Consider the following 27,500-nt stretch of genomic DNA (forward strand, 5'->3'; position numbering starts at 1 on the left):
ACGTATACATACCGCCTACACCCCCACCCAAACCTTCACTCAAGTCCTTCAAGAGCCCATTTCTGCCAGATGGTGTCATTCCTATTCGGGACTCGTCGAAGCTGGGTCAATCGATGGAGGACGAGCCGGTTACTACCCTGTGGGATGGCTATTCCACCAGGTATGTAGATGGTATAATGGATTTTACTCTTCCAGAAAAAGACTTCGATCGAGTGTGAGCTCCTGACTATTATACTTGCCAAAAGTATGTGAGCACAACCTGATCTTTATCGACGACAACCTTAGCCCTCCGGACGTCAGGGCATACTATGCTCTTGTGTACCGATGGTCACAAGGCGATTATGACCACCTGGGGTATTTTGATTTGCATCCATGCATTTTCCGTCCGATTACTGAGCAGGAAGTGAGAAAAGGAGCGGCGTATTTGGAAAGGGAGCGTTTAGCCAACCGAAGAGGGTAAGTACGAGTCATTGGGATCTCCTTTTGACAGATTGTTGCTCGTATTGATGACTTCTCATAGTCTTTTCATTGACCCAGAAATGTACCGAGACAAGACTGTCCCTGACTCGACCACAGTACATGTGTGGCAACATCTCGGCAACGATTGGAGAGAAGAGTTCCACCGAGCAGAAAGTTCTTTTGGCAAAGTCTACACTTTGGTTCCTTCCGGTACCCCTCCTTACGTGATCCCTCATATCATCAAAGTAGGAACCGCTGGGCACCATGTTGTTATCGATATTTGCTAACAAGGACCAATCCTTAGACCAACGTTCGAGCGCCGTTCTTCTCTTGGTCAACAGGATTTCCCCCCGAGCTTTTGCAGCTATATGTCGCCTGGGCATACCATGATTCCTACAATCCTTTCCTTTACCTTCTCTTGGAATCCGCCGGCGACAAATCAAGTTTCTCTGAGATGAATTTCATGGAACTTTTCGACGAGTTTCCGGAAGATGTTTTCGAGGAACTCTTATATCCCCTTTATCGAATCGATTTGATGCCGAACTTGATGCCGAACCATATAAGAACCATGTGGTTTGACCCTGATGAACAGTGGGATTCCGATGTAGAGAAAGATTCGATGGTGGAAAAAATAATAGACGAATATTACAAGGGTCGGGAAAGAAAAGAGAAGGAGGCAGAGGTGCTTAAGGACCAGGATGAGAACAAACCAGAGACGAAGGACAAGGAGGATATTTTGTAGGAGAGGAATACGAGGTCGGCAATGCGGATGCTGGAAACTGAATATTGTAATCAACGACGTCGTACTATGAACATACATATGTTTCTCCTCTTCTTAATCCCTTTTGTTTCCTTTCACTTGGCTGATGCGATTATGCTTTGGAAATTACTGTAGCTCGAGAGGCAGCAGAAGATGCAAAACACAAGCAAGCACAAGACAGAGGCGGAGCAAGTGCCACATTCGGGGTTGGTCGGAGATCTGGCCACGTGGATGGTTGTGGGTCGCGTTTGACTTCGTCGCAAAAGACGTAAACAAACAATTATCGGCGTTCGTCTATTCCTCAACCACACTTCTTCATCTCCCTATCTTCCAATGCTTATATAATCCTTGCCCAAATAAGATCCCCTCAAGGTTATCGGATGGCCTAGAAAGGCATACACTGCAAGTACTCTCGTATACAGCCCCTACGAACAGTATGTCATCGGCTTGGCAACCGCGGAATCAAGCTTACACCTGCACAGCACGCTTACAAACATGTCAACAACACCCAGTTCACCACATTCTCCCCCGTCTGCTCGGATCCGAATCCATCAATCACCCGTCTCTGCATCCATCTCCACTCGAAATTCCATTATCCATTCTTCAGCCAAAGGCTGGTCGCCTCTTCAAATCAACAAGGGCGATTATCGATCAGGCCTTTCTCTCTCCCCTTCCCCAGAGCCTAGTACTCAGTCAGGGCCTCGAAGAACGTCTAACTCTTTCAAAGTCGTTACTTCAAATAGTCTTGTCTCCAATTCACCATTCAAAAGCCCGCAAGCTGGAGGGAACGGGGAAAATGATCAAGTGATCCATGAGAGGCGAACTACGAGACGGTTGGGAGAGGTAGCGCCAAGCGCGAGAGGTGTTGGATCGACGCCAAAGACGGCGATTGGTCTTGGAATATCTGCTAAGAGGAGCGGAAGCCGATCACCCAGTGGGGGTGCGGCTGTCAACGGTCAACGTAAAGTCTCCGGTGAACGTCCACGAGTTGCTTTTCCTGTGTCGAATGGCGAACGTCGATCGTCTGGCGAGCGCGATGTTTCCGGGAGCAAGGAGAATGAGAGTCCAGATGTCAGATACGGCAAGAGGCTGCCAAGGGCTAGCATGGGTCTCAAGGGACTCGTTGAAGGGAGCTATGTCAGCAAGTCGCCTTTTAAAAAGTCACCTAGCGGCTTGTCCGCTGCTTCTGACAACCAGGCAGACGAAACTGCTTCTGCGGCTCCTGGAGCGGTTCCCGTCGAGATAGACGATGTCTTTTCGTCGCCTTCTCCAAGGAGAGTTTCAGGTGGCAAACAACGTCGCGCTTCCCCTGGTACTCTCGGTTCCATGGCTCACCGATCGCCCTCATCTTCCTCTCCTCGCTCCGTGGCTTCAAATGTCTTCCTCGCGCCCCCATCTAATGGACCTTCTCCTCTTCGCGAGCAGCTTTCTGCATCTTACCCTGTCGATTTTGAGCCCATGCCTACTCCTACAGCGCACAAGTCTGCCTTGACACCTTCTCGTCGTTTGCGCGGGCCTCGTCGTGCATCTCAAGGCTACGACAGTCCTTCGAAGAAGACGGTCACATTCCAACCTACCCCCGACGTCAAGGAGTATGAAATTCTTAGCGCTGAACCTAGTGCCGATGGAAGTTTCGACGTAGAGATGGAGGATGAGGCGGATTGGGAGGATGAGCGCCAGAATAGCTTGGATGATCTACTCATTGAGGGGGAGAACATGTCTCCAAATGAAGAAATCGAACAAGAGTCGCATGACGATCATGGCGCCCAGCATAACGAGTCTACCACTGCCGACTTTATGGACACACTTGTGCAAGAAGGTCTGTTTTCTCCTCCCGAGATGGACTCCAGCATTCCAAGATCAAGCGGCGTTTGAAATTCCTCTCGAGACCTCTTTCACCGAGGCTGAGAATGAGTCTGATAAACCGTACTTAGCTACACCAAGTCTTGGTGACTCGGTTCATGCCTCGCCACTGTTTGAGAACCACGACGTCTTTAGCGAGACTGATTCAGCTGGAATTCCTTTTGGCCGCACGCACCATGCTGAGCGAGCTGCCGAGGCGCACAAGACGGCTTTACATATTCCTATTGAGCAACCTAGCCTCCCGCACGCTCAAGAGCATCGTATGCTTTTCAATGCCAATGCAGCTCAGCCATCAATCCTTCCTCCCATCACCCCTACCTCTCCTTCATTCTATCATGACTATAACGATCCTTTCGCGTCAGTTACACCTTCCCTACCCTCTCGCGCCCCGGAACCAAAGCGTCAGCAAGGGCCAGAACCTCACGCACACCAATCTGGTCCCTTGCCTGATCCATTTATCACTCTCCAAACGGCAACCAAAACCATTCTGCCTTCTTCCGAAGAATCTAAGAACCGAGAAGAGGACGGTGTGCCATTGGGAAGGACAAGTCATAAAGATAGAGTTCTGGCTGCAAGGATGTTGGCAACTAGAGAACTGGGTTTGGGTATGCCTGGCAGGCCGAACAGATCTCTCCCGACTTCGTCCGCTCCCACTTCTCCTTTGCCAGAGTCTGAGCCAGTGTTTGAATGGAGAGAAGAAGAAGTGGTAGAAGAGAAGCCCATCAGGAAGTTGCCAAAGGTTCCTCCTCCTGCGCCGATGCCTGTTGAAGTGCCGAGTCCTGTGATGAGCCCTCAGAAAGAGACTGAAGTGAGTTTTTTGGAAGACCGTAACTGGTTGTAGTCGCTAACAATATGAAGGAGGGCAAATTGGCTGTTGGTGGATTCAGTCTGCCAGATATTGATAAGACCTCCCCCTTCTTCAACTCTGCGTCCACTTTTGAACAGGCTGTTCAGCCTGTCGAAGAACGAGCCACATCATCATCTGTCTCTGGTAGTGACTCCAAATCCGAGTCTCTAGCTGACGACGTTGACCGTCCTCTCACACCGCCTACTCTTCCTTCCGCTCTTGAAGCGACCAAACCAGAAAGCCCGCACAGGTTGCCAGAGCTCAACTTCAACTTTGAAACCATCAACTTTGACTCTGCTGATGATAAAGGCGAAAAGGTTGTCAAATCTGAATCCATTCCCTTGAGATTGAGCTCTGTCGAGCAGAAGAAGGTGACGACGCCTATTGAAGTGGAAAGAGCGACCAAAGAAGACATTCCGAAGATCACCTCGAACTCTGCAAGCGACTTTTCACCTTCTCCCTTGAAATCCCATTCTCAAGAAAAGAAGACGACGCATGATTCGACCACAAATCGTATTCGTCAACGCATTTCACGCGAAATGATTCGCGAGACGATTCAACAGCGTATTGCTGATGGCAGCCTTAGCCGCCGCCCAGCTAGTATGGACATGGATAGCTTGTCAAAAAGCTTTTCAAGGACGAGTCTGAATGATTTCGAAATGAAGAGAAATAGGAGAGTGTCAATGGATAAGGACCTGCCGTCACCACCTGCAGAGTCGCCTGCTATGGTTTCGAGTGCACCCTCGACTCCTAGCAAGCCCAGACCCAAGTCTGAAATTCTCGGCCGCGTTACTTGTCGTCAATCTCAATCCCATTCTGCCGAACGACCCGGTATGCGACCCCGAAGCCAGACCCAGTCCGCCCATGAGGTTTTCAAGCAGTCTGAACATGAAGGTGGTGAAGCCAAATCTGCTTTGGACAAGATTGTTGCTCTTGTGCGGCGGGATGCTGGTGAAAACAAGGAGGGAGAAGAGAAGATGGAGAGAGATGTAAGTGGGACAATTGCTGCTGCGATGTCTCGTGTACCCACGCCCGGAAAGGACATAGACAAGCCTGCTGGTATCTTGAAAAATCCCAATGGATTACTTGACGTAAACTCCAAGGCAGAGGAGTCTGAACTTGGTCCTGGATCGCCGGTATCCAAAAGACGAGTTAGCAACAATGTCCGTCCGATTTCGGAAACGTCTATCTCCCCTCGGTCCAGCTTAAGCGGTACACAATCCTCGAAAGACGGACCTACGGCACGAGAGCAAGCAATCATTGCCAAACGTCGCCAGGATAGGGATCGCCAGGTTAGCATAGCGAGTGCGGTCAGCGCAATTAGTGCAAGCTCCAGAAAGAGTAGGAGAAGTCTGAGTACGGGAGATGTCAATGCGGAAATCAGTCAGGCGAAGAGCCATAGGCATACCATGATGGGCCCTCCTAATGCTGGGAACAATGGGACTCCATCAGGAGTAGCAGCGAGGAGGGGTACCAGAGGGAACCCGAGGCTAACGTTAGGGATTGATGACGAAGAGAGGTCGATCCTTGATGCCTTCAGAGAAGAGGTTGACAATATTGGATCAGAGGTGAGGATTACTGTCTAGTATTTTGATGAGATTACTGACCAAAAACAAAGCGAGGGTACAAGGTTCGAGAGCGACCTGTTGTACGGGCTTCGTACAACGGCAAGGTACCGCATAGTAATGCCGGTAACCTTGAAGTTGGTAAAGCCTGGAAAGCCCTCAGACGACCATCCGATCTTGTGAGTTGGCTTTTTCCGGAGATAGAGTGCGGTTCTGTGAGCTGACTCAATGTAACAGCACGAGCACGCGGCAGCTATCAAGGCAATGCGAGAGCATGAAGCCGATCTGGGAAAGGCAACCGGTACCATCTTTGTCAAAGTACTTGGTATTGAGGGTGTCCAGTTTCCCATCCCGCAAGAACAAACGCACTTTTGTATTACTCTGGATAATGGGATTGACTACATTAAGACGCCTTATTCCGTGCTGAAAGAAGGTGCGAGGGTGAATCAAGAGTTCAGTTTGTGCGTTTTCATTTCATAATCGGCTGTTATCAGGCGAGAATGTCTACTGATGAGGTATAGAGTGGAACACCCCAACTTTGAGTTTTCCCTTTCCATCGATATCCGTCGCGATCCTCACATCCTGAAGCTCATCCATGAGAAAAACAACCCACCACGGCCGACTGTTACGGCTTCACCGGCCAAACACCATGGTGGTCACTTACGTGCGCTTTTCGGATCTCCTCGTAAACCCAAAGGTCCTGTACCGAAAGGCGCTGTGCCCAAGAAAGACGTGAGACCCGCCATTCCGGCTTCTACGCCCACAGTCGCGAAAAAAGAGACCATTGCCAACTATCTTCTCGACTCAACAAATGGCACGATTGCAAAGACGCATATCCAGTTCAAGACTATTGCCAAGAATTGTGAAGCCCGCGTGCTTGAGATTCGTTACCCGATGTTTGCAATGTTTAAGGGCGATGCTAGTAATGTTGGCTCATTAGGAGCAAGTGGATCAGGTAGCAGCAAAGAAGGTGAAAGTGCGAGGAAAGCATTAGCAAAGATTACGTTGCAAGTGTTCAGGTTGCCACCTATTCCTGGTCTGAACGCGGACGAGTTGCCACAGTGTATTGATGACTGTCTGAGAGGTTTGAGGCACCATGCTTGGCATGAGCATGACTACTACGATGGAGTGTTGACCCAAGATGGTGGGGATTTGAACGTGAGTCAAGAAAACAATCAAGATCCAATGAGCGAAACTGGAAGAGCTGACTGTTTTGCCTTTGAAGAACCCTAAAAGACGTTTATTCAAGATCATCGGTGGTAACCTCGTAGCAATCAACGAAGTTACCAAGAAAAAAGTAGCCATGATTGACCTCCGTCAAGCAATATCCATCATAGATCTCAACGAGGATCAGCCGGGTACGCCGAAGTCAAAGATGACAATGCGCCCGAGGGATTCGGATGAAGGTTTTGGTCAGAGACCAAGGAGCTTCATGATTGAATTTAAAGATGGGGAAGGGATCACGTTTATGGCTGATACGGATACTGCCAAGGCGGGATGGTGAGTTTTCCTTCACATTTTACCTGCTATTTGTTCCATTTCACGAATACTGATGGATAATGCATACAGGATGGAAGTGCTTCAAGGTCTTGTGGGCAAGATCCCTTCAAATCCGCTTTGGGCAGAGCTTCTTACTTTGCGTATGCGCGAAAAGGCTGCAAAGCGGTCAGCGTCCAGCGGTAGTCTGGCAAAAGAGGGGAGAAAGGTATCTGTTAAGCGTCCCTCTGCGGCTGGGAAACGTTAGCTGAATGGATAAAGTGCGAGTGAGACGTGGAGGGAACAGTCGAAGGGTCCTAAATGGACGATTGTTGGATCTTCTTTTTTGTGTACATATATTTTCGATTTCCTAATTCTATATCGACCTCCTCGAAATTGTCTTTTTCTCTCTATTCTCCTTCATATCCCACCCGTGCTTGATATCTTTTCTGAGTGTCTAGTAGTGCTTGTTCAGATGTTGTGTATAGGGATTGACCGTTCTTCTTGCGATGGATGCAAATGCGTGGCTATAGTAGTGGTGGCACCAAGGGGTCGCTCGATTGGTGTGAAATGAGACGAAGATACAGAGACATGGAACACAAGTCCACACCTCATGTGCATGTTAACGACACGCTTTATGATGGAGGATGGTACCAAGGCCTCGTGGAGGACATGGCAGGTGTATGCATGCTCGGCACTTTGCGAATGAGTAAAAGGAGAGCATGAAAAAGCATTTACTGGTACATCATCACTTTCGCCGTCGTCATCATCAACAACGTCGCCGCTGTTCGTCGTTCGTTGCACGCAGTAAACATCCATCCGTCCATTTATTTATACATCTATCTGCTTCTTCACCGTCCATCATCTACAGCATCCAACATCGTCCATGCGATGCCGTTACCAGTACACCCACACCTACATCCGGGGTACTATTCCCCTTCATCGTCCTCTTCACCTCTTGAATCCAACTCATTCCCCGTAGTCGGTCCGGATCAAGATGATATAACCACCGGCGACGATGAGGACAACATGTTTAGAGATATGAGCTTTGACGAGATCCTTGAAGATCTTAACGCCAGGTTCTTAATAAATCTTCCAAAAGAGGAGATGAACTTGTTGAGAGTGTACTGGCAAGCTGAACAGGCGTGAGTTTTCGCTTTTCCCTTTCCCTGCGGTTCTGTCGCTGGATGCAGTGATGGGTTGCGCGCTGAAAACAACCACGCAGCCATTGGTTCTATGAAGATTATCTTCGTCCACTGAACCCCTCTCTCCCCTCTCTTTCCCAACGGCAATTCACCCGGTTAATCATCGAGTCATCACCGCTGTATAGCCGACTCGTATCTGGGAGTGCTGTGGATTATGAGAGTGTTTGGGACGAATACAAGTCGTACAAGCGGATGGTCCCTTGTTGCGGAGGTATACTTTTGAATAAAGAGGGTGACAAGGTGTTGCTAGTGAGAGGGTGGAAGTCAAATGCGGGATGGAGTTTCCCTAGGGGCAAGATCAATCTGGCTGAGAGTGAGGAAGCTTGCGCTGTCCGAGAGGTGAGTAGGGTGGTTGGGTGTTGCAATGTAACGCGCTGCGGAAGTGCTGACAAGGATTTGCTAGGTGGAAGAGGAGACGGGTTTTGATTTGACGGGGATGGTCAACCCTGATGACAAGATCAAAACATATATCAACGCTCAAGAGGTTACCATGTTCATTGTCCCAGGCATCGATGAGGCTACAGAGTTTGAAACGCAGACGAGACACGAGATTGGAGTTCGTTCTTGTCACAAACCGGACTGCGGGTATGCTGACAAGCAATTTAGGCGATTGAGTGGGTCGCCCTTCAAGACCTCCCTACGTGGTCTGGAAATAAGAGAGGTCCCAGAAAGACAGCAAAAGCCAAAAGATTTTACAATGTAACCCCCTTTGTCAAGTGAGCCTTGTCGATGACCCCGGGATATAAGGCTCTGCTGACGCACTGTAGTCCTCTCAAATCATGGATGAAAGAGCACGGAATGGACCCTTATCCCAAAGCACGTCAATCGAAGCCTACAGGTAAAAACTCCTCCGTTTTCCACCGGGACATCCAGCCTTTCCAATTTGACGCCTTTACCGGCTCTCCATCCAACTCGCCGGTCCCTCACGCCCCTTCTCCTTCACATTTTCCTTCCCGTGGATCCTCAGCGTTGGACCAGCTTTTCACAAAGTTCATACATAAGCAAGAAGAAGAAATTATGGCACCTTCTCGAGCGGCGGTATTGGGTAGCGATAACAACGCCGGTTTGGAGAGATTGTTTGGCGGACTTAACGTTTTGCAAGAGGAAGAAGATGCATTGCGTTTGCGCCAGAGGCAACAGACAGAGGAAGAGATGAGGAAGAAGGAGGATGATGCGCTCGCGAGATTGTTGGGTGGGGTAGGAGGGGCAACTCCGCAGAAGGAGGCTCCTCAGCCTCAGCCTCAGCCCCAGCCTCAGGGAAAGACTTTGAAGCAAACCAATTTGTTGGCGATGCTAAATCAGAAACCTAGCGAAGCGCGTCCTGCTGCAAAAACGCAACCATCAACCCAAACTCAAACTCAGGCCCAACCCCAACCCCATCACGACAGACTTCTTTCCGTAATTTCCCCTCAAGCACCCCCTTCTTCTCTTCGAAGAAACGTCGCTGCTTTATCTGGGACTGGCAATATGGCTGGAATCAGAGCCTCTGACGCTGGTGTCGTCATTACCACCTCTCAACCGAGCACACCGTCCGCTAACAGGTTAGAAAGCGAGAGCGGAGAGACAGAGAGGCAAGCAAGGGCAAGGGCGCTGTTGGATATGACAATTGCAGGGATAGGAGGCAGTCCGGCAACAGAAACAGGTTCGGCGCCAACGACAGCGGCGACGATGGCAACGGCGAGGACTGATGGTGAACAAGGTAAACAATTAGTCTCACCTCCACTGGGGTCAATGCAAACGCAAAGCACCATCCCACCACAGTCTCTGCCACCTAACCTCGCACGTCATCCTTACGCACCCTATCCATCTCAGTCATCTTACCCATCTCATGGGCCGCTCTTGTCCCACCCAGCCCCTCCGGCTCCTCCGGCTCATCCGTCCCTTCCACCCCATCCGGGACACGGGCATGCAAATATGAACATGAACATGAATACCAATGCGACCCAAGCCCGACCACCTATCATCGCCCCACCGCCCATGTCGATGCCTATGCCAATGCCGATGAGCCAATCTTACCGTCCCGCTGCCCATGTTCCTCACCCCCACCTTACTTCTCCGCAGAATATGCATGGGATGTACATCAACCTAGGCGCCCCTCATGCACAGGGATTAGCTCAAGTTCCGGGCCAAGGACAAGGACAACAAGGACAAGGGTACTATCAGACGTTCCCGGGGGGCTCACCGCCACACACGCAGATTGGTTCCCAACCCATATCGGTAAACATGCCAGGACCAGGACCAGGACCAGCGGTAGGCTATTACAACAGTCCGCCCGTGCCCCAGGGTCAAGGAATGTTGCCTCATCAGGTGAATGTGAATGTGAATGGGCAACAGCAGCATCAGCATCAACATCCGCTCCCCATGCCGCCTATACATAATCAAGGGTTACCTCCCCAGTTGGGTCAGGTGGGTCAGTATAATCGCGTTGGACAAATTGGGCAGAGTGGGCAGAATGGGCAGAGGACGTTGCCTACAAAGTCATCATTCGCGGGGGTTCAGACGCAGGGGCAGGCGGCGAATGTGTACCACCCTATACCCCGCCCGCCTATGGGAGCTGCAGGGTTGTTGGCGATGCTCAATGGGGATAGGCAAAGTAAATGATAGGACAGAAGAGTTGAGATGGACGTGGATTAGAAGGACAGAGATGGTCGTGGATCTGCAAGGTTGAAGGGACGAATGTGGTTAGTAAATGTCTCCAGTGATATGCTTTGTGGCCTCTTTTTGGATGCTGTATAGTATGGCAATGAAGAAGAGTATGACGGTAGGGAAATGGCGTGTACTTCTTAATGACCGTGCATCGAACCCGGCCAGAGGAAGCGAGACGGTATGAGCATAAGATTCACATTCAGGACTGCTTCTTCCCTATTATCTAAAGTATATAGAAAAATGTGGATTGCATACGGTAGATGAACGCGTGGTAACGCAACTGCCATGCTTAAAGTCACCTTTTCACTTTGATTATCTAATTCTTCGAAAACACATGAATAATGAGCGTTATTATAATTGTCCAAAAAAATGACTTGTTTGAGTGGGACGTGGGTGGGGCCAGGTCCTTCGTACTAAATGGTCTCCTGTGTTCGAGGCGCCAAAGCGAATTTCCAGAATGACGGTCGGCTCAATCCAGGAGAAGTCTTTGATCCTTCAGAGGTCGGTTGGAAACTTTGCGAGCCCTTGGAAGTGGTCGGGCCTACCGGAGTAAGGGATCCTTCCTGCTTTCCGTCCTGGTCACTAGTTGAAATGTTGGTCGAAGAAGGTGTCGCAATGCGTTGTTGTTGAGAGTGAGGGTGTCTTTTTGTTTCAGGAAGTAAAGCAGCTGAATGTGAGGGCGGTGATTTGATTGAGGCAGTGGTCGAAAAAGAAAGATGATCATAATCCGTGCGAAGGTGGAAGAGTTCTTGTTCGAGACCGGAACGTTGTTCGCGTAGTTGAGCGACTTCAACCTAGAGCTTTCAGGATGAGAATTTTGACTAATTCAACCGGATACAACTTTTGAAAGACCTACGAGACAGTTCTTGAACATCCTCACAGCTTCATTGTACCCTTCAATCTTCTTTTCCATAATTTTTACCTTGACCTTCATCTTTTCCTTCTCCAATAGCTCCTTGTCGTCCCTTCTCCTCAATTCAAGCTTTGCCATCTCCCCCTTGATCCGCTTTTCCTCCATTTCCGACCTCGCCCTATCGTTCTCTTCCCTTGTCATTTGTGACCGACGACGAGCCTCGTCCAGGTCCTCCATTACCCTTCCGAACATGGCCTGCATAGCCGCCACGCTCTCTTCAGCCCGTTCTCGATGGGTTTCTGCCATTTCTGCACGATGCTGCCACTGTCCCTGTCGGTCTCTCGTAATCTCAAGCTCAGTTCGCAACTGACACACTTCATTAATTAGGTAATCTACGCCTGCTGATCTTCTGTGGTTGTATTTCGCACCTCGAGATGTAGGCGGACTTGAAAGGCTGCTGTTTATGTAGCGCAGTAGACGTGAATTGACGTTGGGCGATTCAATGGTGATTTTTAGGCCTTGCTTGCGCGATGGAGAGTTTATTGGGGAAGGGCTGGGAGAGCATGGGTCTTGGGAGTACGAGGATTTTGGCGAGTGTAGGAAAGCAGAAAGCTCTGCTCTTTGGCTTTCGACGATATCCTCTGAAACCGCCAATTGCGTCTTCCAGAGACACTCGTCATCAGCCTTTATTCCCTCGCGTTGTGTCACACTTTGAAATAAGAAGACGAAATACTCACTTTGAGTCTTGCGTTCTCCCGCCTCAAAGCAACTATTTCCTTCGCAACGCCATGATCCACGTTTGGCAAGTGACCCCCAGGGTTCAAGGCCTCTACAAACGTCTTTTCACCTTTTAGATCATCGGCTGTAAGGAACCCTCGCTGAAACGCCCGAGCAAAAAGGGCCCTATACATCAAGCTTTCCTCCATTGTTAAAAGGGCTTCAGGAGCACCACCACTACTGCCGTCACCTGTGCTGGAAGTCTTAGCCATGGTGTGAGCTGTATGGCTGTGGAATTGATGGTCCATCGGGGTGAGAAGTATCTCCCCCCCAGAAGATTCAGACATGGAAGGTGATATCACCGGCGGAAATGCGGAGGAATTCTCGTTGAGCGGCTGTTTGAGCTGATTGAGCGGCAACAGAGAAGGAATGGATGTCATCCTCATCCCTGTAGTGGTATTGGTAGCGGTCGGGGCGGCGGTGATAGCGGTTACATTTGAAGCCTGGGCCAAAGCTTCATCGTAAGGACGACCAATGCCTAGGTCGACCATCAACGCCGACTGTCTTGGGTTATCAGTCTTCGAGATCGGCTCAAAGTTGGATGAAAGCCTTTCCCCTGAATTCTTTTCGCTTTCCACCGACAAGAAAGGTCCTCCCGAAGAAGGATAAAGAGAAGGATGAGAAGAAAGGGGAGCACCAATCACGGCAGAGGAACTGATAGCTGAAAGTGCTGGTGAAGCAGGTTCGGTGGGGTGGATAGAGACGTCGTACCACGGTGTAGTGCTATTCGAATGGGTGGAAGAGACTATAGCTTGAGGGTTGTCCGTCTTGTTACTAGTATTAGTTGACCGCAAAGAACTGTTGAAGGAAGATGTAACCCCCCCGGCAGCGAAGTGTGGATATGAATTTCCGCGGTACGCCTGGTCATCAACCATCTCCACAGAAATCACAGGCATTTCCCGCCTATGCTGCGAATCAGGCATCGCACGAACCTCCGGCGCTTGGTGCATATTCTCCATCAAAGATACTCCTCGGGTAAGACTTGCCGTCTCGATACCAAGCCCACCAGAAATGGACAGACTTCGATTGGTAGGATTCTGAGCCGAAAGAAGAGATGGGGACGTCGAGCCATACCCGGCACAAGGTTCAGATACGGGGTTCGCCGTGGAAATATGGGTATGGGTCTGTGAATATGTATCGATTGAGCTAGGCGGCGAAGGGGTTGATTTTTCCGATTTCATCACCCGCTCGTATACCGGATTTTGTACTTGTGCATGACCTTCGTCTACGGGTGCGATAAACATACATCCAAAGTCAGGATCAGTAAAAATCTAACACGAAAGGATGTGTAGAAAAGAAAAAGGGGCAAACTGTACCCGTACTTACGACGAGTGCTCACTTCGCTAGCTGTTTCTAGTGGGGTTGGTACAGCGGTAGGGAAAGCTATAGGCGATGTAGCTTATGAAGCCGATAACAATGTACAGTTGTTAGCGTTCGAATCGAATCTCGGATTCTGATCGGGAGCGTAAAACATTGTGCCTTACGCTTATAATTTGCTTGAGCAGCCAACATTTGATCAAGCATCGAATCGACCGCTATACTCAGAAGGGGAAGGGGAAAACGGAATTTTCCATCAGCATCTGTCTCAATATGACCATGACAGATGGTGGGTGGCGAAACGTACATTGGTTAGCAATATCAGAAATCAGCACGGAAGGTATTGGAAACCTTAACGATTCTGCCACGAAACCCATCAGCTTTATTTCTCCAGAAAAAAACAAATAAACAAATAAAAAAACCAAAAAAACGAGAGATAGAGCAACCTGAGAAAAAAAAGAAAAAAGGGTGTACATACCAGCAGACGTAATAGCACCTCCAATTCTGTTCCTCTTCGCATCCCTGCTACCGCGCGAAACACCAGAAACTGGCGGAGTCGGTGGGACATGATGAAAACGAACCTGTCGAGGAACGTCCTGCGCCATCTTAGCCTTGCTTTTCTTCTTTCCCGTTATTTCCGAGTTCGAATTCAGAGTGTGATTTGCCTCTTTTCTGCCGAACTTGAGTATCCCTTGTTTCGGTGATTTCATTTTTTCCTGTGACTTTGGTGCTGGCTTGATCTTTTCCTTTGTAGTCTTCTTCCATCTGGGATTGTCCTTAAATCCGTCTGGAGCTTTGGATGATAATTCTTTGGTATCTTTACCCTTATACTTGGTCCTACCGTTGTTCTTGACCTGGTCCTTCAGTTTCGCCTCAGCCTCCTCCCTCCGCAAAGCATTCTCACTCACCCTTATATTCGTTGTTGAATGAAGAGAAGGCATGGATACCGATTTTGCTACCATCTTAAAGATACTGTTTTTGGTTGGAGATTTGGGTAAAGACTTTCCCGGTATGGAAGAGCGTTGTGGCTGTCGTCGGGGTCGAGTGGAAGGTAGAGGTTGAGAGGGAGGGTGAAGAGGAAGGGGAAGCAAACGGGGAGGCGACTTGGGTGGGACAGGTGGAGGAGAAGGGGATTTGGGAGGCACGAATGGAGGAGAAGGGGTGCCATGCTTGATGATTCCTACGGGTTTCTCCCTTATCCCATTATCTGTATGCCCTTGATTATCCTCGTTAACGTTGTTGCCCGAGTCGGCAAGACTGACTGAACGGTTGAAAGAGAGGGGAGAGACAGAGAAAGGATGGGAGATGGAAGATGCAGAGAGTCTTCTCGTCTTGAAAGGTGCCTTGACGTCTTTGAGAGACATCTTGCTAGGAGAATGGAACCGTGAGGGCATGATAAGCGCGCTGTTGAGCGTGTTTGCTGGGCGTAATATATTTCTGTGGCGAGCGTGAGTGAGCGAGGAGAGGGTAGTGAAGATGGATGGAATAGAAGAAATCGCTGGCCAGAAGACGCTATAGTCCGCGCACTGTAGAAAAGGGGAAAAGGAGAAAAGGAGAAGTAAAGTCAATGAGTGAAAAGGCAACAGGAACGATGAAAAGATGAGCAATGGGGACAAACAGCTTTTAGAATAGGTTGAGAGGTGGAGAAATAGAACAAGAAAAGAGTAGAACAAACAACCAACGAGAAGTAACCTCAGAGCTCCTGGCTCGTATGCTGTTTTCTCACCGACCTTTTTCCACCTCCCTGGTCTCCCTACGCACGCAGTTGTCATCACGGTAAAAGGTGTCAACAGGGCCAATAGCTCCGTTTCATCTTCGTTTGAGAAATCACACCATGATGGCATGAACAGACCACCAGAAACTGATAGTTTTTGTTTCCACGTGTTGAGCAACGAATCGGACCCAGTGAGTAAGAAGAGCCGATGAAGGGCCGCCCCCTATTCTTGCGCGTGAACAAGCTGTCAAAAGGTAATGGCTTTGTAGGTGTGCAATGCGTCGGGTATTTTTAGTGCTAGTATGTGAGTAAACTAAACGTGTCACTTGCATGGATACTCGATGTGTCGGAAAGTACCCAAAGTTCTGCGACATGATGAAGCTGCCTTTTACACCAGGCGCTGGACGACTAGCGATTCAAGTCTATACCGAGCAATCCGATGGGTGAAAGATCTTTTTAAAGGCGTGGGAAGTGTATAAGGTCGAGATATCGATGCTGTCTTGGTGAGAAACCGCATGGTTTAAGATGTAATGAGGTTGGAAGCCCAAGTTCGTTGGAAGTGTTCCATGTTGTCGTGGTTGACTGAGTCGGGTGGACCGTGGGAAATGGGTTTGTGGAGGAGTCGTATTACGTCATAGGAGCTTCTCATACACTCAACTCCGCCGGAGCGGTTTTATACTACGCTGGGAAGAGCTCACGAACGTTAGTCACTCGATCCCAATTGCTGGACCGCATTCAACCCTCCCTAGTCCATCACTACACCATGCCAGAACAAACCACCGTCTCTCCCTGCTGCATCACAGGCCGTACGTCCCTGGCACTACTTACCTTTCTCCCACTCGCCAGGCTCCACGACACCGCTAACCTGGTTGAGACAGATATCCACTCCGGAAACCCCCTCGGCTCCATCTCCATCCAGCACGGCCTCCGCACTTACGTCTCTCTCCCTTCCTCCGCTGAGAAAGGCAAAGCTGAAGGGCAAGTGGGCCAGAAACAAGACACAATCATCTTGATTTCTGATATCTTTGGGATCGACCTCGTCAACTCCAAGCTCGTCGCCGACGAATGGGCTGGGCAGGGGTACAAGGTCCTCTTGCCTGATTTCTTTGAGGGTGATCCTATCCCCGAGTCTCTTCTTCAGGTAAATTCCCTTCTCTCCTCCCCTGTCCCTTCCCTTTTACTTGCTGCTTGTGATAATGTTACTGACCATGTGATGGTGATGCGTCAATCTCATATCGAATAGTCGATCGTACCGAACCTGAGGCACCAAGCCGAAGCTACAGCACTCACCAAGGCCGCCGATACCGCCAAAGCGGCTGCTGCCCTTGGTCCTTGGCTTGTCAAGCACCGCGAGGCTGGTAAGTTTCCAAAACAACCCCCCAACATCCTTCTCCTTGCCCCACCTATGATTGCATCGCCTGTTATGGATATTATGCTAACCAACAAGCAAACTGACTGGCGGGATAAACAGTCACCCGGCCGCTTGTGGAGAAATACGTCCAATCCGTGCGCTCCGACACCTCCACGGGCAAGATCGCCGCCGTCGGTTATTGCTTTGGTGCGCGCTACGCCCTCCTCCTCGCCCAACCCCAGTCTGGCGCCAAGTCCAGCGTAGACGTCGTGGTAGCCAACCACCCTTCCTTCCTCGTCCTCGATGACGTCAAAGACATCAACTCCACCCCTTGCATCATCCTCAAAGGGGATAAAGATGATATCATGAGTGAAGATGATTTGGATAAGGTGGAAGAAATTATGAAGCAAAATTTGGGTGAGAAATTGGTAGTCAAGAGATTCCCTGGGGCCGTCCATGGGTTTACGATAAGAGGTGATATGGAGGATGGACAGGAAAAGTCGCAAAAAGAGCAGGCGAACAAGGATTCGTTTGCTTTCGTTGCAAGGTACTTTAAAAGCTAGTCGACATAAATAATTGGCCAAAAAGAAATTGGGGAAAGAACACTATGAATCTAATTTAGTTGCATACCCACAAATAGAGTCGACTTTCCATGAACGGCATACGGTATAATCCCTTGCAAAAATTACACACAATACACACACATAACTAACGATTTCCCTGTCTTTTAAATCTTGACCTCCTCAACGCCCTTGGTCACGTCCTCCTCATCTTTGTCCTCTACCAAATCGTTCCTAATCGCACCCGCAGCCGCAGCAAAAGAGAATTGCGGCCTTGTAGTGTAATCTTTCTTGGGCTTGTTCTCCGAAACGGCTCCGGTTTGGGCTGATTTACGAGAGGGTTGGACTTGCTCGAAACCTTGTTCGTCCTTCTTGCTCTTGTCCGCAGAACCTTTTCGGCCCGCACCGGTGTTGGTGGTAGTGGTGGTGGTGGCGGCGGTGGGCTTACCGGCAACCTTGTCCTGCGCGGCTTTGATAGACCTCAACTTTTCTTCCCTCCATCCCAACTTTTCACCCTCAGCGGGTTTGTCACCGGCAGCAACTTTTTGCTTCTCCGCCTCTTCCCTTGCCTTCCTCCTCTCCTCTTCACGCTGAGCGAGCTTCTCCTCTGCGGCCTTTTCCCTAGCAGCGGAATCGATGGGCTTGGCAGCGCCAAAGATACCAGAAGTAGGGGTACCAGCGATGGCAGGGGCGGTGGCAGAGGGGGAGCCAGCAGTTCGGGGTTTGAGGTTAAGTTTTCTCCTCTCTTGAGGCGCGCCAGAAGAAGGGGTAGAGTCGGCAGAACTTTGACGGGAAGTGGTAGTAGGTGTTCGAAGCTTGGTACCTCTTGACCAAGTTTGCTCAGTGTCCGCAAGACTGGGAGACACGATAGGAGGCGCCACACCGGCTTGGTGAGGAGGTACGTCGCGATCGAGCTTCTCAGTTAAGGGCTTGTTGCTCCTCCATTGATCGGTGGCATCGCTCACCCCGGGTTCGCGGGGTTCACGAGCGTGACCCGGGCCGGAAGAATCGCGGCGGACACCAGAAAGGGGAGCGGCAGGAGCGGAAGGGGTGAATTTGGCGCCTCGGGCGACGGACCAGTCCAAATCGCCAGCGGGCTCGGAGGGGCCGCCGGTACGGCGGGAAGGTTGAGAAGAAGATTCGCGAGACGCGAGAGGAGTGGATCGTCGCCACTGGCTGGCTTCCTCGGCCGCGGAAGGGGGGTTGCGAGAGGAGGAAGCTAACCAACTTGTCAGATGAGATTTCAAGATATGGTGAAAAAAAAGAGTAATGCTTACGAGCCTCGGCAACGTTCACGCGGATGGTCCTCCCCTGCAACTGAGACATACTCCTATCCAGCGCCTGCTTCAAGCCATCCTGAGTCTTGAATTCTGCATACCCAAAGCCCTTGGGCTTACCCTGAGGATCCTTGACGATCCTCACGCTAACAGGGTCGAGGTCGTTGAAGAAAGCTCGCACTTCCTCTTCAACATCAGGCTCGAAAGAGAGGTTACCAATGAAAGCGGTGAAGGGGGGCACGGTGGGGAGGGGAAGTTCTTCTCGCTGAGCGGGGGCACCGGCAAACGTGGCTTGACGAGAGCCTCGGTCGGGGAGGGATTCAAAGTATCCGGGGTCGCCTCTCTTGAGACCAGATCCAGACTCCTCACGCGCGGCGGCTACGGAGCGCTGTTAGATGAAGTGGGGAAATGAGAAAAGAGAAAGGCTTACGAGCGGTGGGAAGGTCAAAGTCGTCGTCAGCCCAAGAAGAGCCGCTGGTAGCTATGTTATTGTTAGTTAAGTCCATAATGGTAATTCTGGGGGACGTCAAGCATCGTGTTTGAAGGGGGAAGCGAGTGGTGAAATGTAAGGACGTTCGCGATATTTCGAGCACTGGTTGTTTCACACCGGAAGACCCGCCAGGTGGTCGCTAATCGTTGAAAAGATCGTCCTCGAGAGAATTCGGTGACATATGCTCGAACGGATAGGACGAGATGGGGCCCTTCCACACATTTTTGACTAGTCCTACCCATCCATCTTCCGCCAAGAGTCGACACGTCCCGCTCCTTCCTTCCATCCTTCCACAGATACCCGTATTCCACCTTCCATTCGAACCTTCCGACTCCATCCCCGCCCGGTGTGTTCAAAATCTGATACAGTAGGCCAAACATTGCGATTCCGTAGTCGACGAGTCCCCGCGATGATAAAAATGACGCTTGAGGTCCCCGTTAAAAGGACTTACCGGCTTCTTCAAAGAACTCGTGCAAAGCCATCTTCTGGCCCTTCTTCTTGGGTGCTATTGAAATGTCAGCATAGTGCGTAGCTTGCTGTGGGCTGGCAGGGCGGACGACATACCCATTTTGTATGAATGTTTGGGTTGTAGGTGTATATAGCAACTTTTTGAATCCGCTTGGGAATAACAATTGAGCAAGAAAACTCGAGCCACCGCGCGGAATTCCGCGGCGTTTCTAGGAAAGGCCCGAATTATTATCTGGTTATTAACCCGAGATGATGTGATAAATGATGTCGTGGTTCGGCCTCCACCGCGAACGTCTTTTTCTTCTTCTTCTTTTTTGTTTTCAACGAGTTCGTACGGTTACTTCTTTGATTTCTTCGTTCTTGTCCGGAGAGGCATACTGAGTAATGCTGGAGTACAGTTTTGGCATATGAAGAATTGATCGCTTTAGTTGCCAACTATGCAAATGGTAAGTACTACCCCAGAGAGCAAGCAGCAAAAACAGCCGCCGTCACCATCCTTTCTCACCTCCACCCTTGTTTGGCCCTCGCAATTACATCGTTACAAACCTCACACCGGTAAAAGGATCATTCAACAATCCTCTCTCATCCCCTTCACAATATCCCATCTCTGTCCGTAACACTTTACCGCGGAAACAGACAAAAGAAGATTTTTCATCCCTGCGAGGATGCCGCTCACAAACTTTGACGCTGTCTCCAAGTCGTTCAATACAAATCGTCACGACCTCTTCCCCACTTCCTACATCCCATCTTTCAGCCCCCCTTTCTATACTTCACTCTCAGACGAACTTTTCTATCCTAGTGCTCCACCACCACAACAACAGCAACAGTACAAGCCACAATTATCACAACAGCAAAACCACGACACTCAATCCTATTCCGAAGAAGAAAGTGAGATATTCGAAAAAGATCTACCTCCCGAACCAAAGCTTGAAAATACCAGACTTAGGAAACGACGTCGTGCTTACCTCTGGTGCAAGAACAAAGTATTCTCAGTCGATTGGAAAGGTCTGACGTCTCGTATACTCACAAGTTCGTATCTCCTTCGTCTTTTTCGCGAACCCACCCTTGAATCAATCCAACGTCCAAATCTACAAACACCCATCATACCCCTATTTGTAACCCCAAGGAACAAGAAGCAAAAGAAACTAACTTTATCCACCCATCATGACAGCCGACTGGTTAGGGCCTCGTACGTTCCCCAACTTGTGGATGAAAGTCTGCAAACTATGGGTCATCGTTGCGTTAGGCGCCCTGGTCATGGTATGTTCTCTCACGAATCCCTAGCATCCATACATAGGCACTAATACCATCTGGGATGATAGCCTCTGATTGTTTGGATCATGATCTTTATTGAAAACACAAAAACTTTCAGCGACACCATGAGTACGTCTCCTCTGCATGAAGGTGCTACGTATTCGTTCTGACTAGTTGTATTGGAACAGATCATTACCTTGGCAACGACCAATCAGTCTATGACCGAATGGACGGAGATCCAGATGCGGGGTATGTAGGAAACACAAATATTCCTAAACATCTCGGTGGTGTCGTGTACGTTGTCTCTTCTTCTCCTATTACTTTGCAGTTTTCAGCATCTTTTTTGCCAAAGGATTACCCTTATCTACCAAACTTTCTTTCAGGTTTTGTTGAAATACACGGAAAGCTAACTTTCTTATTAAAACAGATTCGCCGCGGCGTTCGATATCGCCATGTGGGTGATCATCATCATCGCCGCGTGTGCCGATCTTTTGTATGTCTTTACTCATTGTATTACCTCTTTTCTCTCTGTTCTAGTTCAGTTGAATCTTGACGCTGATACCATATGCTGGTAGTTGGAGGTTCCCTATCTGCAAACAGCTCATCGGTAAGCTTGATCTCCTTGTCTCGTCAGCTACAGTAAATAAAAGCTTTGTACTGTCGTAGATGCCTTCTACGCTCAAGGGCTACATGATGCCAAAGGTTTAGTGGATATCGAGTTTTTTTGTACGTCCTTTTCGTTTTTGCTCATGATCTCCCGAGCTCATTATGTTTCCTCCAGTCCTCGTCGTATGTCCCTTTCTTCTCCCCAAGCTTCGAATGTGAACTCTAACCCTTTCATCACTCTAACCCTTTCATCACTCTCTATATTTTCCACCTCCATTTACAACTTCAATCCCTCCCTCCCCTTCAACGTTCATTGGACTGTCCCTCTCCAGGCCAACGCGTTCCTCAAACTCTTCATCGTAGCAGCTACCGGCTCTCAAACCTACACCGGCCTATACCCAGACAACAAACAAGTCGATACCCCCCTCTTTTGCCTTTATGCGACCATGATCTTGTTGTGCAGTATACCTCTAACTTTAATCGCGCTTTTCGTGAGTTTGGTATTCATTCTCCTTTTTTTCTTTTGATGTTGTCATTTTCCTCGTCGTACGCGGTACGAGCTTGTTTTGTTCAGGAGTCGCAAGTTGTTTACTTTCTCCTTTCCAGCTAAGGTAAGGAACATGAGCTGACGAGTGGACGGAAAACAGTTCATCCTGCATGCTATGAAACGGGAAGAGTACACAGCTGCCCAAAAGATGACTGCTGCATAAAAAATAAGAGCACACAGCGTAAGAGTATTTTGCGAGCAAGCGAGAAGTACTAGCAAAAGCAAAAGTATTAAGTATAAGACAAAACAACAGCAAAAGCTGGAGAGGAACTCTCAAATCATCAAGGATCCTTCGTCGATCGTTCTCGGATGGTCAAGCAAGGAAGGACATTTGCCATCATCTTGTTCCTGTCAAAGATTTACCAGAGGACTTTTTTGGAGGAGAGCCGGTATCACGGGCCTTGCCGACTTGCAAATCCATAGGCACAACCGATTAAGGACGATTGTATGGTCCGCCTTTGTAGCATTCAAATGCGATGAATGTATGATACATGATAATAGCGGTGCAGGAAGCAGTGACACTTTGATTATCGATCGTAATAAATGGATAAGGGGATGAGTGAAGTCTGGCTTTTCCCCGTCATGTGCAACGCCAATGCGTTGACTGGTGAATACGGAGTATTGAGACTTAGAGATGCAAGGCAGGAGAATGCAAGGTAGGGGGATGCATGATAATTTAAAACTTTTTTATTTATCCCCTTTGATCCAATAACAACCAGTTCAATTGATGCTCTAACTCCACGCAAATGGTATAAGGTACAATACTAGGAGACTAGCAAAGGAGGGTTGAGGGTGACAGTCGCTTTCAATCTTTTGAGTACTTAATTACCTCTACCAGCCAACCGTCCACCTTGGATCTTCTCACCCTCATGGGCGGTGCTGATGCCAACCATCGCTTCGCCCAAGTTGGTGGAGATTTCCGCCAAGACCTGGGGGTTGTTGTAGTGGGTAACGGCTTGGACGATAGCTCGTGCGCGCTTGGCAGGGTCTCCTGATAAGACTGTTCTCCCAACACACCGGAAAGTGTCAGTGGGGCAGAGAAGGTGACTAAGGAGATGGAGAGACGGGATGACGTACAGATACCAGATCCGACAAAGACACCGTCGCAACCGAGTTGCATCATGAGGGCAGCGTCGGCAGGGGTAGCCACACCACCGGCGGCGAAGCTAGACATCCCATTAGCTTGAGTTGTTGGAGTAAGACAAGAACAAAACGTACGAAACAACCGGCAATCTCTTCAGCCTCGCGGTCTCCTTCAACAAATGATAAGGCGCAGACAACTCCTTGGCAAAGGCGTAGAGCTCCTCGTCGGTCATGCTCGCAGCTTTTCGAATATCGCTCATCACCGCTCGCTGGTGTCTGACCGCTTCCACAACGTCACCTGTACCGGCTTCGCCCTTGGTGCGTATCATCGCGGCGCCCTCAGAGATACGACGAAGGGCTTCACCAAGGTTTTTGCAGCCGCATACAAAGGGAACTTTAAAGGCATGTTTACCGATGTGGTGTTGATCGTCGGCAGGAGTGAGAACCTCAGATTCCTAGGCGTAAATTGTCAGTGTCCATCAAAAAGCGTTTGCGTGGGATGACGTACATCAATGTAGTCAACACCGACAGCTTGGAGGATTTGAGCCTCGACAATGTGGCCGATACGGACTTTGGCCATGACAGGGATGGAGACAGCTTCCATGATCTCCTTGATCATGCCCGGATCAGACTATGATACTGTCAGCAGATGGTTGATGGTAGTTGTCAGAGGTAATAAACCACGGACCATACGAGCAACACCCCCATCACGACGGATGTTGGCAGGGATCCTCTCTACATATGTGTCAGAAAATGTAGCTGGTAATGAAATAAATAAATTTACCAAGAGCCATGACAGCACTGGCACCAGCCTCTTCCGCAATCTTGGCTTGTTCCGCATTCATCACGTCCATGATAACACTTTTTATTCATCAGCATCTGCACGCGACCGAAAAGTCATAATGACTCACCCGCCTTTCAACATTTGAGCCAATCCAGACTTGACACCAAAACTACCGCCCGCACCTCCGCCACTAGGCCCACCACGGCTACCGAGGATGGGAGTAGATGTGCCGGTCGCCCCGGGAACACCGTTGGGAGGAGGCATGGTGTTGGAAGAGGGAATGATGGTGGGCTCTGTGCTTGACATGGTGTCTCTTTTCAGGGACGAATGATCAGATGAAGATGGAACGGGAAAAATATATAAAATGATATCGGAATTTGAGCCCAGAGAATGAGATCCAAATAACGGTGCCGGCCAAGCTTGATGACTCGACGACTGGCACCTATAGCCGAAGTATTACGTAAAGTATTCATTAGCAATCATTTTAATATTAGACGAGGATTTCCAATTCTGCAACCCTTTTATAAGAATAGAAACTCGATCTTGCTCATTCTGCTTTGTCGGGGACCAGATCTCACCTGGCGGCAATTATCTGGAATATGTCAGGCATTTGTGATCCAGTAAGCTAAAGAGACCCTTGTTATAAGACTTCTTTGAAGTAGGGTCAGATATATTGGTATCCAAGGTATCACCAAACCTTCTCACATTTGTCCGTTGGTCCTCTGTTCTACTGCTACGTTGCCTGGAGCCAGAGGCAGGAGTTCGAAGTAGTAGGTAATCATGTGAGGAGGGGATAAGTCTTAGTCAAAGAAGAATCAGAGCTGGGGAAGAACAGACAGCATGTTGGTAACAAAGTCTATTAATGTCATAGGGAGGGGAGGAGAGGTCGAGAAGGTAGTGGATGTGTCGGTATCTGTGCCGGAAGCTTCTGGACAATCGCTCATTTTGAATCTATATATACTTCCTTACTTCCCCGCCGGTGGGAACCATCAATGACCTATATATCATGCACTTTGAATGTGGGTGCGAAAACGAGTCATGGCTGAGTATATTAAGCCAATGACTGAGTTATGGGGAGGATGAAAAAAAGGATGGAAGGAAGAAAGAGCGGAAGGAGGACGAGGAGATGCGGAGTCAACTGAACGAAGCGCGGGGGTCACTCAACATGGCGAAAAAAGTGAGTCGTACATTAAGCGAGGCAACTTCTGTTACATTTCTGCTTGACGAAGCATCCAGCTGGCGAGCATGTCTCCCGACCATTCTTCTTCCCTTCTCCTTCTTTGATCCCGTCTAAAGCTGCTTTGGACTTATATCTGAAGGACATTTCCCATTCGTCTTTAATCTTTAATTCGATAGCACGGGCGCCTTGCCGATCCAATCGGACTCTCCATTCATCTCCTTCAAAACCCATATCACCAAGCTTTTTCTAGATAAAAACATCCCATCGGTACCGGATCCTGTGAAAGTGGCATTCACTGGCGCCTCGGGACCATTCCAGAGAAAAGGGACCCGGAAGAGGGTCCATTTCAGCTGTGTGATGTCTTGAGATGTGACAAAACCGCCCAGTCCTTGGAACTCTTCAAAGGCGGATCCACCGATGAATTTGATAAGAACAATCAATGCTTTCCATTTAAGAGAACCTTTATCCTCTGGCGCAGTGAAAGAACACGTGCCGAGTACCATGGCCCTCTCGAACTTGTTCGCTATCAGAAGGGGGAATATCGACTTCATCGCATCGGTGATGGGCTGTTGCGCTTGGTTATTTACTTATTTCGAGCGCAGCTGGTTTGGCAGAACCTACTGTACCTTTCGAGGGCCCAACAGGTCCAGCGAACGAAACAAAAATTGTGGCGCCAGACTCGATAGCCTTTCGCAAGCTGGATTCATTTTCGAGAGTACCATGTATAACAGTGACTTTTTCATTGCCGCTGATGGCAGCGGGTACCTTGCCAGGGTTCCGTACGTAAAGAGTCAGTTGGTGTCCCTCATTAAGGGCGGCAGAACAGAATTCCAAGCCTGACTGGCCTAGAGAACAATTATAATTGTGTCGTGGATGCGGATGTAGGAAAACACAGGGTACTCACCAGTAGCTCCGATAACTAAAATGTGCGCCGCCACCATGATCAGTTGATGTCGTGTTTGATTCTATTGCCTAAGTGGAAAGGAAGAGGGTCGTAATGAAGACATGGACGAGGCGGCTGCCTGGTCATTCAGTATGCTACAGATAAGCAAGTACCCGGTGGCATAAATAAGTGGTTCTCAGCAAAACACTTCCTACGTGATCCACTTACGTACGACAGTTTATTCATTATTACGAACCAAGCCCAGACGTATTTTGATTCGCCTTAAAAATCCAATCTACACTTGCGATTAGGTTTGCAGCTCCCCTTAATTACAACTTCTGGTGAAGCGTCGCCCCCGTCACCGGCAATTCCTTATCAGCGGAGGCACAGCGAGGCACGAAAGTTGTGAACGGTGGAAATTGGCTGTTGGAAATTGGACGAAAGGACATTCTCCATCTCCTTTATTTTCCAACGACCCCTTCTCAATTTCCCACACGCGTCTGCTGTGGGAAATAAGCTTCTCCTTCTTGGAAAACAACCGCGACAACTAACAGCTATTATGGCGAACAGCACCCGCAAACCTTCGCACCCGGAACAACTCTAGCCAGATACGTATCACCGCCCATCTCCTATTTGGCGCCTATTCTCGTGACCTGCTTATCTGTCATGTTCCCGGTGTTGAATTATTGGAAACATCTTTGTGATGGCACTCAGGCCAGGTGATATCCCATATTTTCCATTGGAAACTGACTCATGTGCTTGAGAGTATTTAGAGCGATGCGTTCGTATCCCTCACCCCCACCGATTTCTGTTTTGTCTACTGACTTTCCATACTATTCATCTTGTCGACTTACCCTCTTGGACTAATTATAGATATTATACACATTATACAACACGTAGCTTTATTTTACCCATCATCCAACACTATGACAATTGCCACACCCGAATTATACAACCATAAGGCTATCCCTCAACCTTGGAGGGAAACACCACTTGTCCAGAGCGCCGCCCTCTCTAGGCTCGCTGGATGGTAAGGCCACTCATTTCTGGATAACGCACCCTAACTAAACAAGTCCTGTTAGCCGGATCTTTCTCAAGCTTGATAACCTCCAGCCAAGCGGCTCATTCAAATCTCGGTAAGCACTTCCCATTTCATTTTGTGGTCTTAATCCCAATACACGTCGGCATCCCATACTGATCCATGATTGTAGAGGTATCGGCAACCTCGTCCGTCGATCTATCCAGCGTTCCCCCCCTAAAGCTCCTCTCCACTTTTACTCCTCCTCTGGCGGCAACGCCGGTCTCGCTTGCGTCACTGCCGCCTCCTCTCTGGGATATCCCTCCACCGTCGTCGTACCCATGACCACCACCCCTATGATGATCTCCAAGCTCTTCACTGCCGGCGCATCCAAAGTCATCCAAGAAGGGGCCTCCTTGTACCAAGCCGACGCGTATCTGAAAGAACATATCCTTCCTCAAGATCAGTGGGGGGTGTACATCCCGCCCTTTGATCATGAAGATATCTGGCAAGGAGC

General features: G+C 49.3%; 10 protein-coding genes across 10 annotated transcripts in view; 6 read left to right on the forward strand and 4 right to left on the reverse strand.

The window, feature by feature from the left end:
- CNBK3160 (hypothetical protein) overlaps positions 1–1,201 on the forward strand; it is a gene marked incomplete at both ends in the record, with an annotated part of 1,268 nt that extends 67 nt beyond the window's left edge. Inside the window, 4 exons of the mRNA XM_767519.1 lie at positions 1–214; positions 286–456; positions 521–704; positions 764–1,201. The exon at positions 1–214 is cut by the window's left edge and continues 67 nt beyond it. Of these exons, the coding sequence (XP_772612.1) occupies positions 1–214; positions 286–456; positions 521–704; positions 764–1,201 (1,007 nt within the window). The remainder of the gene's footprint in view (positions 215–285; positions 457–520; positions 705–763) is intronic.
- A 513-nt stretch (positions 1,202–1,714) lies between these two features.
- On the forward strand, positions 1,715–7,238 carry CNBK3170 (hypothetical protein; the record flags this gene model as incomplete). The annotated part of the gene is made up of 8 exons (XM_767520.1): positions 1,715–3,038; positions 3,079–3,890; positions 3,989–5,497; positions 5,548–5,673; positions 5,732–5,955; positions 6,016–6,652; positions 6,720–6,994; positions 7,064–7,238. 8 exons carry the CDS (start codon positions 1,715–1,717, stop codon positions 7,236–7,238), a joined length of 5,082 nt encoding a protein of 1,693 aa, XP_772613.1.
- Positions 7,239–7,861: 623 nt separating this feature from the next.
- Positions 7,862–10,776, forward strand: CNBK3180 (hypothetical protein; the record flags this gene model as incomplete). Its single annotated transcript, XM_767521.1, has 5 exons — positions 7,862–8,115; positions 8,196–8,514; positions 8,579–8,731; positions 8,782–8,891; positions 8,943–10,776. 5 exons carry the CDS (start codon positions 7,862–7,864, stop codon positions 10,774–10,776), a joined length of 2,670 nt encoding a protein of 889 aa, XP_772614.1.
- A 458-nt stretch (positions 10,777–11,234) lies between these two features.
- CNBK3190 (hypothetical protein) lies at positions 11,235–15,612 on the reverse strand (the record flags this gene model as incomplete). Its single annotated transcript, XM_767522.1, has 7 exons — positions 11,235–11,615; positions 11,702–12,358; positions 12,412–13,676; positions 13,778–13,849; positions 13,936–13,986; positions 14,076–14,129; positions 14,247–15,612. The coding sequence occupies 7 exons, from the start codon at positions 15,610–15,612 to the stop codon at positions 11,235–11,237; spliced, it is 3,846 nt and encodes a 1,281-aa protein (XP_772615.1).
- Positions 15,613–16,245: 633 nt separating this feature from the next.
- Positions 16,246–17,396, forward strand: CNBK3200 (hypothetical protein; the record flags this gene model as incomplete). The annotated part of the gene is made up of 4 exons (XM_767523.1): positions 16,246–16,288; positions 16,361–16,623; positions 16,726–16,840; positions 16,954–17,396. The coding sequence occupies 4 exons, from the start codon at positions 16,246–16,248 to the stop codon at positions 17,394–17,396; spliced, it is 864 nt and encodes a 287-aa protein (XP_772616.1).
- A 164-nt stretch (positions 17,397–17,560) lies between these two features.
- CNBK3210 (hypothetical protein) lies at positions 17,561–19,728 on the reverse strand (the record flags this gene model as incomplete). The annotated part of the gene is made up of 5 exons (XM_767524.1): positions 17,561–18,612; positions 18,671–19,048; positions 19,101–19,151; positions 19,612–19,665; positions 19,725–19,728. The coding sequence occupies 5 exons, from the start codon at positions 19,726–19,728 to the stop codon at positions 17,561–17,563; spliced, it is 1,539 nt and encodes a 512-aa protein (XP_772617.1).
- Positions 19,729–20,792: 1,064 nt separating this feature from the next.
- CNBK3220 (hypothetical protein) lies at positions 20,793–22,251 on the forward strand (the record flags this gene model as incomplete). Its single annotated transcript, XM_767525.1, has 8 exons — positions 20,793–20,888; positions 20,951–21,011; positions 21,071–21,176; positions 21,310–21,375; positions 21,458–21,489; positions 21,549–21,608; positions 21,696–21,979; positions 22,207–22,251. The coding sequence occupies 8 exons, from the start codon at positions 20,793–20,795 to the stop codon at positions 22,249–22,251; spliced, it is 750 nt and encodes a 249-aa protein (XP_772618.1).
- Positions 22,252–22,856: 605 nt separating this feature from the next.
- Positions 22,857–24,208, reverse strand: CNBK3230 (hypothetical protein; the record flags this gene model as incomplete). Its single annotated transcript, XM_767526.1, has 7 exons — positions 22,857–23,035; positions 23,113–23,201; positions 23,254–23,573; positions 23,627–23,749; positions 23,807–23,853; positions 23,903–23,979; positions 24,030–24,208. 7 exons carry the CDS (start codon positions 24,206–24,208, stop codon positions 22,857–22,859), a joined length of 1,014 nt encoding a protein of 337 aa, XP_772619.1.
- Positions 24,209–25,091: 883 nt separating this feature from the next.
- Positions 25,092–26,023, reverse strand: CNBK3240 (hypothetical protein; the record flags this gene model as incomplete). The annotated part of the gene is made up of 4 exons (XM_767527.1): positions 25,092–25,328; positions 25,379–25,648; positions 25,704–25,927; positions 25,987–26,023. 4 exons carry the CDS (start codon positions 26,021–26,023, stop codon positions 25,092–25,094), a joined length of 768 nt encoding a protein of 255 aa, XP_772620.1.
- Positions 26,024–26,718: 695 nt separating this feature from the next.
- CNBK3250 (hypothetical protein) overlaps positions 26,719–27,500 on the forward strand; it is a gene marked incomplete at both ends in the record, with an annotated part of 1,497 nt that continues 715 nt past the window's right edge. Inside the window, 4 exons of the mRNA XM_767528.1 lie at positions 26,719–26,746; positions 26,839–26,995; positions 27,048–27,101; positions 27,177–27,500. The exon at positions 27,177–27,500 is cut by the window's right edge and continues 715 nt beyond it. Coding sequence (XP_772621.1) covers positions 26,719–26,746; positions 26,839–26,995; positions 27,048–27,101; positions 27,177–27,500 — 563 coding nt within the window. The remainder of the gene's footprint in view (positions 26,747–26,838; positions 26,996–27,047; positions 27,102–27,176) is intronic.

Source organism: Cryptococcus neoformans, chromosome 11, assembly GCF_000149385.1.
Source record: "Cryptococcus neoformans var. neoformans B-3501A chromosome 11, whole genome shotgun sequence".
Lineage (NCBI taxonomy): Eukaryota > Fungi > Basidiomycota > Tremellomycetes > Tremellales > Cryptococcaceae > Cryptococcus > Cryptococcus deneoformans.